General features: G+C 38.5%; 1 protein-coding gene across 1 annotated transcript; it reads left to right on the forward strand.

The window, feature by feature from the left end:
- The first annotated feature begins 1,210 nt into the window (after positions 1-1,210).
- LOC137223041 (large ribosomal subunit protein eL19-like) lies at positions 1,211-18,895 on the forward strand. The gene is made up of 3 exons (XM_067734644.1): positions 1,211-1,263; positions 18,360-18,502; positions 18,636-18,895. Exons 1-3 carry the CDS (start codon positions 1,211-1,213, stop codon positions 18,893-18,895), a joined length of 456 nt encoding a protein of 151 aa, XP_067590745.1.
- Positions 18,896-21,121: the final 2,226 nt, after the last annotated feature.

Consider the following 21,121-nt stretch of genomic DNA (forward strand, 5'->3'; position numbering starts at 1 on the left):
AAAGAGACAGCTGAAAGAAACGTCAACATTAGCTAAACTAAATTCACATATGAAGCAACGGTGCCCAAATAAACCAAGCAGCTTCACAAGTATCTCAGAATTCAAACCAATGCAAGGATGTAACCTCATGTCTCCTGACTCCAGGTTCAGCGGTCTTTCCGGTACCCCCCCAAAATATTTTTATTTAATTAGTAATTAAAACCATGTGGCGTTAGGAAACAAAGATGATACTGTGCGGGTATCCACGCGTGTAGTAGTCCACGGCTCCACGCCGCTTGTCGCGGGGGAGAGGGGTCACTATCACCCTCTACACCCGCAGCCCGCCACTGTCAACACCCGACACACGAGAGAGCCCTTGGGGAGGAACAGAAGAGAGTCCAAGGCTGAGAAGAAAGTTCGAGGCTCATCCCCGTTACAACTCGATGAAAAGAACGACGTAATTGCCAAATCTCACCCAGCAGTGGGACGCCCAGGGCGTCGTCCCAAAGCCTCCAGAGGGGACGCGCGGGTGCGACAACGGCTGCACGGCCGGGAGGTCAGGCGGGCGGCCTGGACCTGCGGCGATCGACAGAAGAGCGTTAGGAGAAGAACATGGAGGGAAGCGGATGGGAAGCGGCCGGAAGGCAGCGGGGGAGAGCGGAAATAAGGCGGAGAGAGGGCAGGGCGCCGCGGACGGAAGGAGCCGCAGAGGGGCCCCAACAGGACCGCGGGACTGAGGGCGGACTGCCTGCGAGGCCACGCGGCGCAAGCAGCGACGGCGGGGCCAGTCTGCTCAGAAGATGCCCCTGGGGCGGGAAGCCACGCCGAGGGCACCTGCCCTTCCGCTGCTCGACGGGGCTGGGGCAACCCGCAAACACCGCCTCCCGCCGGGCTTGAGTAACCCGCAAACACCGCCTCCCGCCGGGCTTGGGTCCCCGCTGCTCAACTGCCGGGGCAGGGATTCGGACAGGGCTTTCTGCAGCCAGGAGGCAGGGTCTCCAGTGTCCCTGCGGCCCCCATCCCTTCCTCACCCCTCGGGTCTTCCAATGTTCGTCCTAAATCCCTGGGACCAACGACCACAAACCGCCGCCACCGTTTCGGGGCCAGTCGCTCGGAGCGGTGGTCGCCGCAGGGGGGAGGGGAGCCCACGTGGAGGAGCTCGCGGCGTCCTCGCGCCTAGCCTGGTCTCCCAGCTGGCGCAGCGCTCGGTGGCCTTGGCAGCCCACGCGGAATGACGCCTCGACCAATCAGTGACCAGCCCTGGGGAGGGGGGCGGGGGAGTGGGCGGGACTAAGGTTTAAATCCGAAGGTGGCTCTTGGAAGGGGAGAAAAAAACTTTTGGAGTGACAGACGCTTTAGCCAATTGGAGCGAGGAGAGCCAGTTGTCGGCGCAGTTGGGCAGAGACTCATACCGAAAAAGGGTCCTGCGTGTTTTGTTGAGGCGTTTAAAAACAAGGGCTGTAATTTGAACTTCCGTACTTCTCTTACTTGTGGGGGAATGTGGATGCATTGTAAAGGTTCTTTTTCTCAGCGTTTTCAAGTCTTAAACTGCTAGTCTGACCCAAGACGGTCATATATACTATGAACCTCTTTAAATAAGGACTTGGGGGTGGGGGTGGGGAGATATAAGCCTAAAAGAAGGATTTGCAATAGAGTAGACTTGTAAAGATTGAGTGGTTTAAGTGCGCAAGAGGTTGGGCTGAATCGGAGACTTAGTAGTAATAGGTCGGACTGTACAGCTATAATCAGTTGGGAGAGTGATTTGGCCGTGGCGGAGCTGAAGAACCAGGTTGTACTCGTGTAAAAGCAGCTTTCATGGATACGGTTGTGTCACATTCTGCACGCATAACCCTGAATTTTGCCTCCTTTAAAAATAGAGCTTGGGTTTATGTGGCAGACAACGAAAGAAAAAGATGACTTTAGGAACCAATTCCATAGATTCATGGAGTATTAGAACTGGAAAGAACCGAGATCATGTAGCTTCTCCTCTAACAAAGGAGGAACTTGATGCCCAGAATAATCCACTGAGTTAACACAGTAAACACAGGCCCCCCCTAATTCCCAACCTCGTGTTGCTTTCTTCTACACTAATTTGTGATTTCAATTTGTTGTCTCCATATATTCGAGGCACTAATGAATGTCTTAAATTTCCTTAGTTAACAAGTCGTGTGTGCGTATATATATATATATATATATATGTGTATATATATATATACACATATATATATATATAAACATACTCCAACAGTAAGGAATGAGCAAGAACTTTGGAGTCATACAGATCTGGGCTCAAATCCCTATGTTACCATTTTGTGATTATGACACCCTGGAGAAATAACTTCTCTGAGCCCTAGTTTAAAATGGGGTTCATGAGGTTTAAATGATGATGTTAATAGTGAGCACTTACTATGTGCCAGAAACAACTTTAAGGGATTTTCACATATTAGTTCATTTATTTTTCCCAGTAACTTTGGCAAACATGCTAGCCCCCTGTAGCCCCACGTTTCAGTTGAGGAAACTGGGACACACAGAGCTTAAGTAGTTTACTCAAGGTCATATAGCAAATAAGTAGCCCCAGTTTGTCTCTGAAACCTGCAGACAAAACCACCATGTTATACTGTCTCAAAATGTGTCCAGAAACAAGTGGCATAATACCCAGTGCATACTAGAAGCTCAACAAATACTCTTCCCTAAACTCTCTGCCTTTCAGTCAATGAATACCAATCTCATTATATAGGCTGCATGCATTCAAAGTACAGCAACCAGAAAACCTAGACTGATGGGATACACCTACTTAGCTTTTTTTTTTTTAAAAAAAACATGTCATTTCTCCACTTCAGGAACTACAAGGATAATTGTTCTATCATATTGATTACTATTTGTGGCTGCTCTTTTTATTTCTCTGAAGAAAGACTCCTTACATTCTTAATTTTCATGCTGATGCCTCCCCAATTCCAATTAATTAATTCTAAATAACACATGTTTAAGGTTAAACTAACTAAAATTGTGTTAGACATATTAGTCTGAAAAGTTTAATCAATTTTTAAGGAGTTGCTGTAGGATCCTTAAAATGACACTAGGTGGAGATGTTATCTTGTGAGCTGCACAAGATGTTCTTGGAAGCAGACTGAAGGGTTGTTTTACATTTCCAGTTTTCTTTTTTCCTTTTTCTTCTACTCCAAGTGTAAAGGAAACCAAATAAAGAAAAGTTCCTCAATAGGCATTAGAGTCAGACCAAAGAACTTGCTTTAGATAAGACAGTGTTACTTGAAGACCCCTCTGCTGCTTATATTATATGTCGTTTTGGTCATATTCCTTCTAAATCTTTTATTATCCATAGCCTATAAATAGGTATATTTCTCAAATGCTATTAAAACTATATTCTTTACATGTAAAATTGAAGGAATGACGTTTAACTTTATTTCTCAAGGTTCCTAGAAAAGAGAAACTAAAACACTTATACCAACTTGAATTATTTTTCAGGAATAGATCCCAAATTAGGGTTTATTAGAAGTTTATTTGCAAGTTTATGGGGAATGTGATCCAAATGAATGGAAGAAAGAAGATAAGCTATGTAGAGGTGATTTTGACTGAAAAGAAGCCAAAAGTTGAAAGATACTTATTGGTGAGGGAGAAAATAGAAGGGGAGCTCTGTAAATGCCAGAAAGATAAATAATACTGTGGAACATGGAAAGAAAAAGTTACCAATAAAAAACTGGAGGAGTATGCAAAATATAGTTGGATAAAGGATCTGGATACCATGTAAATGTGTTTTTCCCCATATTAAATGCAAGCTTTTTGGATTAAGTTATCTTCACATACCTTCTATAAAATACAAAACCCCAAAAGGGAAATAAAAGCAATGAGAAGTCCTTATAAATGTTTAAAATCCAGCTTGGTCCTAATAAAAGGAGTAAAAAGTGAACAGACTTGTGTAGCAGTCTGCTTTGTTTTCCATGTGATGGAGCTTCCTTCATCCATATCTGGCCGTGATGGCACAGATCCACCAAAAACATGGCAACTACTTGCATGTTTATAGAACTAATGAATATAGCTTGGGAGCTAGAGAACCTCCTTTAATTTGGTGACTCTCAAATCTAAATGATATCTCAAAACCCTTTCAGAAGTATAGGAGCTTTTTCCATACTTACATTAAATATGTTTAATTCAATTCACTGCCCTTTACTTTCTCACCCTGAGAGCAACAGCTTTCCGCCTGACAGATTAATTTGAATTTTTCATGACTCTGGGATGTGAATGCTAGTACCAAGATGATTATAAAGTAGAATAGCGCTTTTTCCAGTTTTGGTGATAGGTTACACCAAGCCATCTTTACATCCATTCAGTGTACCTCCCATGATTAGCAACCTAGCTTTCCAAGGCAGCAAATCTTTGCGATCTTTGTACATAGGTTAATGGTCTACACAGGGAGTAAACCCATAGCTAAGGCCTGGAGACACATAAACAACCTAATTGTTCATCAATGGGTGAATGGATAAAGAATATGTGGCATATATATATATATACACATATATATATGTATATATATATATAATGGAATATTACTCAACCATAAGAAAGAATAAAATCTTGCCATTTGTGACAACATGGTTGGAACCTGAAGGCATTATCCTAAGTGAATAAGTCACACAGAGAAAGACAAATATTGTATGATCTCACTTTTAAAAACTGCAATAAACCTCAGAATATGCAATGCTAGTAACTATGTGGAAGGAAGGAAGGAAGAAAGGGGAAATGGAAGAAAGAAGAAAAAAAAAAAGAAAAGAAAAGAAAAAAAGAAGCTTGCACGTACAGAGAACAGATTAGTGGTTCTCAGAGGCAGGAAGTGAGGAGAGGGCAAACGGGTGAAGGAGATCAAAAGGTACAAACTTCCAGATATAGAATAAATAAGTCATGTGGATGTAATATGTAATGTACAGCATGATGACTATAGTCAATAATACTGTACTGCATATTTGAAAGTTGCTAAGAGCAGATCTTAAAAGTGCTCATCACAAGGAAAAAGGTGTAACTATATATATTGGTAGATGTTAACTAGACTTATTGTGGTGATCATTTTGCATTATATACAAATATTGAATCATTATGTTGTACACTTGAAATTAACATAGTGTTATATCAATTATACCTCAATTTTAAAAATTAAAATAATTTAAAAAAAGAATGGAGAACCATTATGCTAGAATCACCAAATTAATTTGATGTAGCCTTCCTAGTACAGAAAAAAACTGCAGTAAACCTCAGAATATGGAATGCTAGTAACTCATCTTTCAGTAACATCATCTGTCAATAATGGTAGAGCTATGCTGATCATCTGGCCCTTGGTTTCCCATTTTCAATTAAAAAAATCCAGTCATCCAATTAATTTTTTAATCAACTACAATATTAGAAATAGTGTTAGGTAATGCAGAAAAAAAATATTTTCCCCCTCTGACCTAACTCATAACATGAGAAAACTGACACATGTAAAAAATAATTTTCTGATAGTGAAGATTAGAAACATAAACACTTGGTTGGGGAGAGAGCATGATGAACTCTTTCCTGTGTTATCTCACTGGTGTAGTTGCATGCTTCCTTGGATAACAAGGTAAAATGGAACCAGAGCTGACTGACACCTTAAGAGTCATCTGGGGGGCTGGAGTGCCAGCCCCATTTCACAGAGCCAGTCAGAGGCAATACTGGATCCCCAACTCCTCACCTCTGACTTCCAATCTTATGTACTAGCTCTCACAGAAACTTTTAAATTTGACTTTAACTTCTATATATTTATGATGGCACTTTTTAAAAGTGCCATGATAAATATATTCAATGAAGAAAATTACTTTGGCTGAGGCCAGCTTGGCTCAGAGACATTAGTACACCTGGCCATGAAGGATTCCTAAAGCAAAGCAGTACCTCAGGTATGACTTTTCTTTTATTGCACCCCATAGGTGGTGCCCTCCCCAGATGACTATAGCTCTGACTATCCAACTCTGTCACTTGTCACATCAGAGGAAGCAGAAGGAGACTTTTCTTTGTGCCAAGAACATTTTGCATTTTCTCGTATGCAGGGAATACAGGGCCCATGGAATTCTAAGGGGAAAATAGAATGCCATTATAATCCACAATGCAGTCTGCATTTTTTGTTTGTTTGTTTATTTGGGGTTTGGGGGGGTTTCTTTATTATTTCTTTTTTTTATTTTTTATTTTATTTTTTTAGCTTTCTGGTAATTTTATTTTATTTTTAATTTTTATTAGAGTATAGTTGCTTTACAATGTTGTATTAGTTTCTACAGTACAGCAAAGTAAATCAGCTATATATATATGTACCTCTCTTTCTTGCATTTCCTTCCCATTTAGGTCACCACAGAGCATTGAGTAGAGTACCCTGTGCTATACAGTAGGTTCTCATTAGTTAATCTATTTTATACATAGTATCAGTAGTGTATATATGTCAATCCCAGTCTCCCAATTCATCCTACCCCTCCTTCACCCTTGATATCCATACCTTTGTACTCTGCATCTGGACCTCTATTTCTGCTTTGTAAATAAGATCATCTATACCAATTTTTTCAGATTCCACATATATGCGTTAAAATATGATATTTGTTTTTCTCTTTCAAACTAACTTCACTCTGTATGACAGTCTCTAGATCGATCATGTCTCTACAAATGACCCAATTTTGTTCCTTTTTATGTCTGACTAATATTCCATTGTATATATGTACCACATCTTCTTTATCCATTCCTCTGTTGATGGACATTTAGGTTGTTTCCATGTGCTGGCTGCTGTAAATAGTGCTGCAATGAATATTGCAGTGCATGTGTCTTTCTGAATTATGATTTTCTCTGGCTATATGCCCAGTAGTGGGATTGCTGGGTCCCATGGTACTTCTATTTTTAGTTTCTTAAGGAACCTCCATATTGTTCTCCATACTGGCTGTATCAATTTATATTCCCACCAACAGTGCAAGAAGGTTCCCTTTTCTCCACACCCTCTCCAGCATTTATTGCTTGTAGATTTTTTGATGATGACCATTCTGACTGGTGAGGTAATACCCCACTGTGGTTTGATTTGCATTTCTCTAGTAATTAGTGATGTTGAGCAGCTTTTCCTATGTTTATTAGCCATCTGTATGTCTTCTTTGGAGAAATGTCTATTTAGATATTCTGCGCATTTTTTGATTGGGTTGTTTGTTTCTTTAATATTGAGCTTCATGAGCTGCTTGTAAATTTTGCAGATTAATCCTTTGTCAATTGCTTCATTTGCAAATATTTTCTCCCATTCTGAGGGTTGTCTTTTTGTCCTGTTTATGGTTTCCTTTGCTGTGCAAAAGATTTTAAGTTTCATTAGGTCCCATTTGTTTATTTTTGTTTTTATTCTCACTACTCTAGGACATGGGTCAAAAAAGATCTTGCTGTGATTTATGTCAAAGAGTGTTCTGTCTATGTTTTCTTCTAACAGTTTTATAGTGTCTGGCCTTCCATTTAGGTCTTTAATCCATTTTGAGTTTATTTTTGTGTATGGTGTTAGAAAGTGTTCTAATTTCATTCTTTTACATGTAGCTGTCCCGTTTTCCCAGCACCACTTATTGAAGAGACTGCCTTTTCTCCATTGTATATTCTTACCTCCTTTATTGTAGATTAATTGCCATAAGTGTGCAAGTTTATTTCCGGGCTTTCTACCCTATTCCATTGATGTACATGTCTGCTTTTGTGCCAGACACATACTGTTTTGATTACTATAGCATTGTAGTATAGTCTGAAATCAGGGAGTGTGATACCGCCAGCAATGTTTTTCTTTCCCAAGATTATTTTGGCTATTCGGGTTTTTTGTGTTTCCATATGAATTTAAAAACTTTTTGTTCTAGTTCTGTGAAAAATGCCATTGGTAATTGGATAGGGATTGCACTGAATATGTAGATTGCCTTGGATAGTATAGTCATTTTAACAATATTGATTCTTCCAATCCAAGAACATGGTATTTCTTTACATCTGTTTGTGTCATCCTCAATTTCTTTCATTAGCATCTTGTAGTTTTTGAATTACAGGTCTTTTGCCTCCTCAGGTAGGTTTATTCCTATGTATCTTATTCTTTTTGATACGATGGCAAATTGAATTGTTTCCATACAGACTGAAAGTGAGGGGATTCCCATTCCAAACAAATGGAAATCAAAAGAAAGCTGGAGTGGCAATACTTATATCAGACAAAAAAGACTTTAAAATAAAAACTGTTATAAGAGACAAAGCAGGACACTACATAATAATCAAGGGATCAATACAAGAAGATATAACAGTTGTAAATATATATGCACCCAACACAGGAGCACCTCAATATATAAGGCAACTTTGAACAGACATAAAAGGAGAAATTGACAGTAACACAAAAATAGTAGGGGCTTTAACACCTCATTACATCAATGGACAGATCATCCAGACAGAAAATTAGTAAGGAAACACAAGTTTTAAATGACAATAGACCAGATAGATTTAATTGATATTTATAGAACATTCCATCCAAAAACCGCAGATTACACTTTCTTCTCAAGTGCACACAAAACAGTCTCTGGTATAGATCACATCTTGGGTCACAAAACAAACCTTGGTAAATTTAAGAAAACTGAAATCATATCAAGCATCCTTTTTGACCACAACACTATGAGATCAGAAATAAATTACAGAGAAGAAGACATAAAAAACATGAACACATGGAGGCTAAACAATATGTTACTGAATAACCAAGAGATCACTGAAGAAATCAAAGAGGAAATCAAAAAACACCTAAAGACAAATTACAATGAAAACATGATGATCCAAAACCTATGGGATGTAGCAAAAGCAGTTCTAAGTGGGAAGTTTATAGCAATACAAGCCTACCTCAAGAAACAAGAAATATCTCAAATAAACAATATAACCTTACACCTAAAAGAACTAGAGAAAGAAGAACAAACAAAACTCAAAGTTAGCAGAAGGAAAGAAATCATAGAGATCAGAGCAGAAATAAATGAAATAGAAACAAAGAAAACAGTAGCAAAGATCAATAAAACTAAAAGCTGGTTCTTTGAGAAGATAAACAAAATTGATAAACCATTAGCCAGACTCATCAAGAATAAAAGGGAGAAGACACAAATCAACAGAATTAGAAATGAAAAAGGAGAAGTAACAACTGACACGGCAGAAATACAAAGCATCCTAAGAGACTACTACAAAAAACTCTATGCCAATAAAATGGACAACCTGGAAGAAATGGACAAATTCTTAGAAAGGTGAAATCTTCCAAGACTGAACCACGAAGAAATAGAAAATATGAACAGACCGATCACAAGTAATGAAATTGAAACTGTGATTAAAAATCTTCCAACAAACAAAAGTCCAGGACCAGATGGCTTCACAGGTGAATTCTATCAAACATTTAGAGCAGAGCTAACACCCATCCTTCTCAAACTCTCCCAAAAAAATTGCAGGGGAAGGGACACTCCCAAACTCATTAACAAGGCCAACATCACCCTGATACCAAAACCAGACAAAGATACTACAGAAAAAGAAAATTACAGACCAATATCACTGATGAATATAGATGCAAAAATCCTCAACAAAATACTAGCAAACAGAATCTAACAGCACATTAAAAGGATCATACACCATGATTAAGTAGGATTTTTCCCAGGGATGCAAGGATTCTTCAATATACGCAAATCAATCAATATGATACACCACATTAACAAATTGAAGAATAAAAACCATATAATCATTTCAATAGATGCAGAAAAATATTTTGACTAAATTCAACACCCATTTATGATAAAAACTCTCCAGAAAGTGGGCATAGAGGGAACCTACCTCAACATTATAAAGACCATATACAACAAACCCATAGCAAGCATCATTCTCAGTGGTGAAACACTGAAAGCATTTCCTCTAAGATCAGGAAGAAGACAAGGATGTCCACTCTCGCCACTGTGATTCAACATAATTTTGGAAGTCCTAGCCACGGCAATTAGAGAAGAGAAAGAAATAAAAAGAATTCAAATTGGAAAAGAAGAAGTAAAACTGTCATGTTTGCAGATGACATGATACTATACATAGAGAATCCTAAAGATGCCACTGGAAAACTACTAGTGCTAATCAATGAATTTGGTAAAGTTGCAGGATACAAAATTAATGCACAGAGATCTCTTGCATTCCTATACACTAACAATGAAAGATAAGAAAGAGAAATTAAGGAAACAATCCCATTCACCACTGCAGCAATAAGAATAAAATACCTAGGAATAAACCTACCTAGGGAGAGAACAACCTGTATGCAGAAAACTATAAGACACTGATGAAAGAAATTAAAGATGATACCAACAGGTGGAGAGATACACCATGTTCTTGGATTGGAAGAATCAATATTGTAAAAATGACTATATTACCCAAAGCAATCTACAGATTCAATGCAATCCCTATCAAATTACCAATGGCATCTTTTACAGAACTAGAACAAAAAATCTTAAAATTTGTATGGAGACAAAAAAGACCCCAAATAGCCAAAGCAATCTTGAGGGAAAAAAATGGAGCTGGAGGAATCAGACTCCCTGACTTCAGACTATACTACAAAGCTACAGTAATCAAGACAATATGGTACTGGCAAAAACCAGAAATATAGATCAATGGAACTGGATAGAAAACCCAGAGATAAACCCATGCAACTATGGTCAACTAATCTATGACAAAGGGGGCAAGGATATACAATGGAGTAAAGACAGTCTCTTCAGTAAGTGATGCTGGGAAAACTAGACAGCTACATGTAAAAGAATGGAATTAGGACACTCCCTAACACCATACACAAAAATAAACTCAAAATGGATTAAAGAGCTAAATGTAAAACTGGACACTATAAAACTCTTATAGGAAAACATAGGAAGAGCACTCTTTGACATAAATCACGGCAAGATTTTTTTTGACCCACCTCCTGGAGTAATGAAAATAAAAACAAAAATAAACAAATGGGACCTAATGAAACTTCAAAGCTTTTGCACAGCAAAGGGAAATATAAACAAGATGAAAAGACAACCCTCAGAATGGGAGAAAATATTTGTAAACGAATCAACAGACAAAGGATTAATCTCCAAAATATATAAACAGCTCATGCAGCTCCATATTAAAAGAAAAACAATCAAAATATGGGCAGAAAACTTGTATAGACATTTCTTCAAAGAAGACATACAGATGGCCAACCAACATATGAAAAGCTGCTCAACATCATTAATTATTAGAGAGATGCAAACCAAAACTACAATGAGGTATCACCTCACACCAGTTAGAATGGGCATCACCAGAAAATCTACAAACAACAAATGCTGGTGAGGGTGTGTACAAAAGGGAATACTCTTGCACTGTTAGTGGGAATGTAAATTGATGAAGCCACTATGGAGAACAGTATGGAGGTTCCTTAAAAAACTAAAAATAGAATTACCACATGACCCAGCAATCCCACTACTGGGCATATACCCAGAGAAAGCCATAATTCAAAAAGACACATGCACCCCAATGTTCATTGCAACACTATTTACAATCACCAGGTCATGGAAGCAACCTAAATGCCCACTGACAGACAAATGGATAAAGAAGATGTGACACATATATACAATGGAATATTACTCAGCCTTAAAAGGGAACAAAATTGGGTCATTTGTAGATATGTGGATGGACCTTGAGAGTGTCATACAGAGTGAAATAAGTCAGAAAGAGAAAAACAAATAACATATATCAACACATATATGTGGAACCTAGACAAGTGGTATAAATGAATCAGTTTGCAAGGCAGGAATAGAGACACAGATGTAGAGAACAAACATATGGACACCAAGGGGGGAAAGTGGGTGGAGGGAGGTTGGTGGTGGGGTGAATTGGGAGATTGAAATTGACATATATACACTAATATGTATAAAATAGGTAACTAATAAGAACCTGCTGTATAAAATAAAATTCAAAAAAAACCACATTAGACCATATGGACTTAATTGATAGCTAAAGAGCATTCCTTCCAAAAGCAGCAGAATACACATTCTTTTCAAGTGCTCATGGAATATTCTGCAGGATAGATCACATGCTGGGCCACAAAGCAAGCCTCAGTAAGTTAAAGAAAATTGAAATCATATCAAGTGTCTTTTCCAACCACAGTGCTATAAGGCTACGAACCAAAAAGACAAAAACTGCAAAAAACACCAACACATGGAGGCTAAACAATATGCTACTAAACAATCAATGGATCACTGAAGAAATCAAATGAGAAATCAAAAAATACCTAGAGACAAATGAAAATGAAAACGCAACAATCCAAAACCTATGGGATGCAGCAAAAGCAGTTATAAGAGGGAAGTTTATAGTGATTCAAGCTCATCAGGAAACAAGAAAAATCTCAAATAAACAACCTAGCTTTACAAAAGTGACTAGAAAAAGAAGAACAAACAAAACCCAAAGTTAGTAGAAGGAAAGAAATCATAAAGATCAGAGAAGAAATAAAATAGAGACTAAAAAAAATCATAGAAAAGATCAATGAAACTAGAAGCTGGTTCTTTGAAAAGATAAATAAAATTGATAAACCTTTAGCCAGACTCATCAAAAAAACAGGGAGAGGGCCCAAATCAATAAAATCAGAAATGAAAAAGGAAGTTACAACATACACCACTGAAATAGAAAGGATCATAAGAGACTACTATAAGTAAGTATATGTCAATAAAATGGACAACCTAGAAGAAATGAACAAATTCTTAGAAAGGTACAATTTCCCAAGACTGAACCAGGAAGAAATAGAAAATATGAACAGACCAATTACCAGTAACAAAATTGAATCAGTAAAAAAAAAAAAAAAAAACTCCCCAAAATAAAAGTCCAGGACCAGATGGCTTCACAGGTGAATTCTACCAAACATCTAGAGAAAAGTTAACACCTAACATTCTGTAACTATTCCAAAAAATTGCAGACTCCAAACTCATTCCAAACTCATTCTATGAGGCCACCATCACCCTGATACCAAAACCAGATATCACAATAAAGAAAAATTGCAGCCCAATATCATTGATGAACATAGATAAAAAAAATCCTCAACAAAATACTCACAAACCTAATTCAGCAATACATTTAAAAGATCACACACCACAATCAAGTGGGATTTATCCAAGAGATGCAAGCATTTTTCAGTATCTGCAAATCAATCAATGTGATACACCACATTAACAAATTGAAGAATAAAAATCATATGATTATCTCAATAGATGCAGAAAAAGTTCTGATAAAACTTGACATCAATTTATGATTAAAAAAAAAAAACTCTCTAGAAAGTGGGCAGAGAGGGGACATACCTCAGCAAAAAAAGGCCATATATGGCAAACCCACAGCTAACATCACTCTCAATGGTGAAAAGTTGAAAGCATTTCCTCTAAGATCAGGAACAAGACAAGGATGCCCACTCTTGCCACTTTCATTCAACATAGTTTTGGAAGTCCTAGCTACAGCAATCTGAGAAGAAAAAGAAATAAATGGTGCCCAAATTGAGAAAGAAGAAGTAAAACTGTCACTGTTTGCAGATGACATGATAGTATACATAGAAAATCCTACAGACACTATCAGAAAACTACTAGAGGTCATTAATGAATTCGCTAAAGTTGCAGGATACAAGATTAATACACAGAAATATGTTGCATTTCTATACACTAACAAAGAAATATCAGAAAATGAAATTAAGGAAATAGTTTGCATTTTAAATTAAAGCATCAGATCTTTCTAGGCAATTATTATATCTGTTCTAATTTGCATTGATCCGCTTATATGTACAATCTCTAAGGCATCCCTGAAATCACTGACCTTTTATGTTTTGCCAGCTTTTAGTCATTCCATTCCAATTCTCATTCTTAATAAATGAGATACATTTCCATCTCAACCTGTGTCTTAGCACCACTGGAATCTTTTTCTGTAGGAATAATGTATTTAAATGGAAACTTGAAAGAAATACAATCTGTAATTGAAACAACTACAATCTGTACTTCTGATTTTCATTCTGTCCTGTGAATATGGGGCAGGCTAACCAGACTGAATTAGAACCACTTCTCTGGTTAAGCCCAGTAGCCCCCTGTAACCCGGAGACAGGGCTTCAGTTCTATGAATAACTAGGAAATAGAGTAAGTCTGAAGTATGTGTTTAAGTTCTAGGAAGTGGGTGAGTAGTGTCTATGTCAATTAGTTGGAGGTGTAAGAGGAAAGAAGGGGAATAGTCAGTAGAATGACTACAGGATGCAAAATCAGAATGACTGCTTTATGAACAAATATTAATAGCAGGAAATCTTATTAAAATTTTACACATTTGTTTTTCTTACTACTTATTTTTACTAGATGTGACAAATGGTTAAGTACATCTTATAGTCTATACTTGTAGAAAGCCTATTTTTATACACAGATACATATATTTTTATGTCTGCATATAAGATATTTTCATATATTTTATATGCAGAATGGTGTTCAAAAAAAAGCACCGGAATTATAAAAACCTATATGAAAATTTCAGCTCTTCTCTTTCCCAGTTGTACATAGGCTTGGTCAACTCATAAAACTCATATAACCTCTCTGAGCTTTAGTTTTCACAGTTGTAAAATGGACATAATACCAAGTTTCTCACAGGTGTGTAGAATAACATGACATAGCAAGTGAAAACACTAAGCCCTGTACTGGACACTTTGGGATTTGTGATTTTTTGGTATTATCTCTTGAATTGTTTGCCATGGTTTGTTTGTTGTTTATTATAATTTTAGAAATTTTGAATAGACATTTAAAGAGTACTTTCTCTTACATTATACTTTCTCACAACCCAGAATTGACTACTGGGTTAATTAAGATTTGATCATATTTACTTTAATCCTTTTTTATTAAAAAAAAGTGTATATACATGCACACATATGATAAAATTAGAATCCCTCTGGCCAGCAGTGCTAATCCCATTTACACCCTTTGCCCATTGGTTGATTTATTTATTCAACACACATTTACGGAGTGCCTACTATGTGCTAGGTACAGTGTTAGTTGCCAGGGTCAGTATTCATGATGAACTGGACTAAAAATATCTTCCCTTTACTCCAGCTACAGTGACTTTCAGCCTTCTTGACCATACCAGGCAAAATTCTGCATCACAGCCCTTATTCTGGCTATTCCATAATCCTGGAATGTGCGCCCTCCACAAAGCCAGGTAGATGGCTATTTTATCTTCTTTAGGGCTTTTTTGAAATTTCACTTTCTCAGTAAGACCTTCCAAGGCCCTATTGTGTGAATTATATCCTTCTTCCATATCATACATACAAACTATATCTATCTCTGCTTTATTTTTCTCCATAGTGCTTCTCACCATCTAACACTGTATTTTATTATCTTGTTATTATCTGTTTCCCCCTACTAAAATATGGCATCCAAGACTGCAGAGATTTTGGTCTGCTTTATTCATTGCTCTACCTTCAGTGCCTAGCACAGTGCCCTCAAAAATTATTTGTCCAACCAATGAATAAGAGATTAAAAATTAGAGCAGCTTATTTTCCTCTCAAAGTTTAATGATTGAAGTGACTTAATGAAAGAAAAGTGTAATTTATGTGATTTTCAAAATTGCTGATACATAAAAAGATATCATCCCCATCTTCCATCTTCTATAGAAAAAGTAGAATACTTATTTTCGAAATATGCATGGAATAGCTTTCATAATGCCAAGGTTAGATAACTTATAACTAACATATTTTGAAACTGATGAAAATTACTCCAAAATTAGCTTTTGGACAATTTATGCTGCTCTGTTGATTTATCCCTTGATTTGAAATTATGGTGAATCAAATTTCTGCTGACCCCAGAGGAAATTTTACATCCAGCCTTCACCTTAGCCTCTAGAAATGTACTTAGCTGGCACAGTACAGCAGGGGTCTCCAGCCAGTACTGGTCTGAGGCCTGTTAGGAGCCGGGCCGCACAGCAGGAGGTGAGTGGCGGGCGAGCAAGGAAAGCTTCATCTGTCGCTGCCCATCACTCCTTATTGCTCGCTTTACCGCCCTAAACATTGCTTGCATCCCCCCCATCGCCTGCATTACCGCCTGAACCATCCCACCCACCCCCCACATCCATGGAAAAACTGTCTTCCACAAAACCAGTCTCTGGTGCCAAAAAGGTTGGGGACCGTTGCACAGGACTCCATCCTTTCACTAACCCCAGTGAAAGAATAATTCAAGGGCATAAGCAACATTGTTCAATAAAAATTGTCTAGCTCCTACTTATTTCTAAGTACTTTAGTAAATCTAAGAGTTGTATTTCAACACATTTTTTGAGGCAGAGTGATAAGATGGAAATGAAATGGGCTTTGGAATAAGACAGTTCAAATACTGGCAGCGTAACTTTAGACACAAATTACTTAGGCTCTCAAAGTCTCCACTTTCACATCACTTACACTTACAACAATATTGTCTGTCTTGTATGTTGGTTGTCTAGATTAAATAAGATACTGTATCAGTCAGGGCAGACCAAGTTAGGCTGCAATAATAAACAGTCCCACAAATCTCAGCTTAAAATAACAAAGGTTTATTTTTCTCTTGAGCTACAGTAGCTGTGGGTCTGCTCCCATGCAGCCATTCCTCCTCCCTTTACTCAGGAGCACAGACTGATGGAGCACTGCCACCTGTCACATTGTAGGTGGCCATGGCAGAGGGACAGGAGAGCTCTGGGTGATCTCACATGGGCAATTACATGCTAAGTTCCAAATTGCCACATGTTCTTTCCAATCACAGTTCGTTAGCTGAGACTGGTCACATGGTGACACCAACAAAAGTGTCTAGGAGGTCGCCACCAACAAAGGGGTCTAGGAGGTATCATGCTACCGGCACCCAAAATGTGGGCACCTGCATGTTTACTAAGCAACATCAGTGATGACCACAGACATTCCATGTAAAGTGTCTAGCACAGCATCCACTTCACATTCGTCCCTTTCCTCTCTCCAGCCTACTCCCCATATGCATTCTTGTTTATAAAATGGAAAGATCTATATCTCAGAAACATTATCCTTGAATTCCCAAACTGTGTTCAGTACAATACTTAAACCAGAAAATGCTCCATGAAAAAAAGTTATGTGATAAAATTAATTTGAGAAACACCACATACTACATCCCTTTCAGAAATTCTCAGTGCACAGTAGCTTTATAAAAGTTCAGAGATGGGCTTCTCTGGTGGCGTAGTGGTTGAGAGTCCGCCTGCCGATGCAGGGGACACAGGTTCATGCCCCGGTCCAGGAAGATCCCACATGCCGCGGAGCCGCTGGGCTCGTGAGCCATGGCCGCTGAGCCTGCGTGTCTGGAGCCTGTGCTCCGCAACAGGAGAGGCCACAACAGTGAGAGGCCCGCGTACCGCAAAAAAAAAAAAAAAAAAAAAAAAAGTTCAGAGATGTGGCAAAGATAACTGTTTAATTCTGTTTAACCCAAAGTTTAACAAACTTCTTTAATCACCCAACAGATTCATAGAATAGCTATTAATTACTTGTGGAACACCCATTGAATACTTCCTGGAAAATGTTGCTCCAATGAATTTAAGACTGCACTGAATTTCCAGCTGGCAACGAAAAGGGTCTTAGCATTTAAAAACAAAATGTTTGCTACTCTGGAATGTTACTTACCCTGTAATTTATTACAGAGTGTCCTAGTATAGTTAATTGTTTTAAAATAGTTATCTATCAATATATAAGTAAAAGAATGTTAATTACTTTATTCAACAAATATTTCTTGAGAGTTTAATTCTACCAGCAGTACTGTTAAAACCAACACTACGATTCCCATTTATTGAACACCTCCTCTGTGCCAAGTTGATGTTAGATCCTAGAGATATCATATTGAACAAGGCAGACATGGTCCTTGCCTTGATGGTGGTCATAGTTTAGACAGGGAATATCAATCAGTGCTGTTCTAAGACTTTGCATGTGTTAATTCATTTAATTCTCATAACAACCCTTAAAGCTGGCATGAGTACTGGCCTCATTTTACAGATGCAGAAAAGAGAGGTTGCACAGCTAGAAAAATATTTAACATTCCAGGCTTGATTAAATAAATTGTAAAGCATCCATACCGTGGAGTACTTTGGAATCATTAAAAATTCTGTTACAGAAGATTATTCATGGCATGGGAAACACTCCTTACTATGATTTTGATGGTAAAAGGAGAGTCCTGTTTTTATTAAAAGTAAAATATTCCTATGTAATATTAACAAAAGGATGACAGATGATATTGTTTTTGCAACAGTGAATTTGTAATATAATTATTTTGTAAAAAGATAATACATTTTTTAAGAGAAAAAAAATCCGGTAACTTAACTTTTCTTTGGCGCTTGGACCGCAGCCGTGAGAATGTCAGGCCTCAGAAGAGGCTCGCCTCCAGCGTCCTCCGCTGTGTCGAGAAGGCCTGGCTGGACTCTGAGAAGACTAATGAAATAGCCACTGCCGGCTCCCGTTGGCAGATCCAGAGCCGATCACAAGCCGCAAGCTTGTGACTGTCTTTTCCCGGGCTGGATGCTGGAAAAGGGCAGGCACACGGGTACAAGTAAGCAAAGGGCGTTCGAATGTCCAAGAAGGCAACCTGGACGAAGGGGATGAGAACTCTTTGCCCACTACTCAGAGAACACCGCGGGTCTAAGACGAGCGACCACCGCCTGCATCACAGCGGGTACCTGCAAGCGAAGGAGAGCGTGTCCCAGAGAGGGCGGATTCTCACGGAACACATCAGAGCTGCAGACGGACAACGCCCGCAGGGAGCTCCTGGCTGAGAGGGCCGAGAGCTCAGGGCGAACACGGGAAGCACGTCACCGCCCTGGGGAGCTGCTCCCGGCCAAGGCCAAGCTCCTGGAGGCCGGCCAGGAGGCAGAGACCACGAAATAAAGCTTCCCCCCTTCCTCTCCTTGGCCTCAGCAGTTGTGAAGACCAACCACTCAGTAAAACAAGTCTTCTCTGCCATTAAAAAAAAAAAAAAAAAAAAAAGATAGATAATAATAATAAGCCAAAGAAACATGTGTTGTAGTTTTAACCAGGAATGTGTTACTTGGTTATGCACCAGTTATCTTGTCTGAAGGCACCCGCATGGTATATGTAAGTGTAAAGTTTCTTTTTAAAAAAATTTCGGTCTTCCCTGGTGGCACAGTGGTTGAGAGTCCGCCTGCCGATGCAGGGGACACGGGTTCGTGCCCCGGTCCGGGAAGATTCCACATGCCGCGGAGCGGCTGGGCCCGTGAGACATGGCCGCTGAGCCTGTGCATCTGGAGCCTGTGCTCCGCAACGGGAGAGGCCACAACAGTGAGAGGCCCGCGTACCCCAAAAACAAAAACCAAAAACCAAAAACCAACAACAACAACAAAAAATTTCGATACTGCTTACTGTGAAAACTGGAATCCCCATGGATGGGTCAGCTTCCTACCTAGAGGGTGTACACTGCCACCCAAGGTTGACGTGACATTGGCCCGAGTGTTGTGTTGCACTTAGTAAAGATTTAATACTAGATTTCTCCTTACAGTAGAAACTTACCCCACTCCTTCAGATCAAAAGGAGAAAGCTTTTGTCTTAATTTAAGAAAAATTCAAATGTTTTATATGTCCAGACTGGTAATAAATATTTATTCTAAACAGAAAATTGAGCGATAAAATACTGACTGAAAGAATTGAGAACAGATTGAATAAATACATGAGTGATTTAGCTGAGCATATTTGCAAGTAAATGATGTGAGTAAATGGCTGCTTTGGAAATATTTGGGATCCTTACAATGTTGTCTTGAGTAATTTAAATATTCTCTCTTGTAATCTTGGTGCACTCCTAATTTTCTTAAATTGTTGTGGAATTAAGTCTCAACCCATCTCTGTCAGTTGTGTCACAGAATATAACTTATTAAGTTAATATTTTAGCAAATTACTTATGAATTAATGAGGTTTTAGATATATTAGTATATAATTTATAGCTAGTATATTATCTGTCTCTAATAGTGACAATGGAATAAGCCAAATGAGTGTGTGGCCAATTGTTAACTCAACCTGTGTATGACAAAATTAAGAATAAAGGAAGTAGGGATTTAACACCATGGGAGAAGCTAAAAGATGGGATTCTTTTATTTTTTCCCTTTCCCACCTCTATGATAGATTATTTTTCTGCTGATGTGAAAATTATATATTCTATATGCCCAACTTACGAAGACCTATACTTACCAACATTTGTATTTTCTCTCTAAGACAAGGACTTCAGAACTCTCTCAGCTCCCTCTTTCTTTCACCTGCTCCTGCAGCCAAACTACAGACACATTCTTGGTTGCAGTTACGTGGAATTTTAGTTCCACATCACCATACACACACACATACATCACACACACACACACACACACACACACACACACAGGCATATTATTCTTATAAATTACTTAATAAGTTCTTTACTCAGCTCTTATTTCCATATATCTCAGTGTGACTGCCTAAATTTATTTCCATTTTTCTTAGAATATTCCCTCTAATAGTCTTTTCAAAGTTGGCTTTTGGATACAAACCCTCTGAGCCTTGAATGCCTGACATCATCGTTCTTGCTCCATCATATTTAAATAATAGTTTTGCTGGATACAAAGTTCTACTTTTCCAATTCTTTTACTTGTTTTACTTCAACACCTTGAAACATTACTTCATTATCTTCTTGCATCCAATGTTATTGTGGAGAAGTCTGAGGTCAATCAAATATTGTTCTTTTGAAGGTTTTCTATTTTTTCTTTCTGGAATCATTTATAATTTCTCTCACTCTTCGATCTTAAGCTTTATCATAATGTGCCTAGCTATAGATTTTTTCTCACCCATTTTGTTTAGTCCTCTGTGAGCTCCTTCAATCAGAGATGTTTCATCTTTCTTTAATTCTGGAATATTTGCAGTCTTTTCTTCAAACATTACCTTCGGGCTTCCCTGGTGGCGCAGTGGTTGAGAGTCTGCCTGCCGATGCCGGGGACACGGGTTCGTGCCCCGGTCCGGGAAGATCCCACATGCCGCAGAGCGGCTGGGCCCGTGAGCCATGGCCACTGAGCCTGCGTGTCCAGAGCCTGTGCTCCGCAATGGGAGAGGCCACAACAGTGAGAGGCCCGCGTACTGA

This window comes from Pseudorca crassidens, chromosome 4 (genome assembly GCF_039906515.1).
Source record: "Pseudorca crassidens isolate mPseCra1 chromosome 4, mPseCra1.hap1, whole genome shotgun sequence".
NCBI lineage: Eukaryota > Metazoa > Chordata > Mammalia > Artiodactyla > Delphinidae > Pseudorca > Pseudorca crassidens.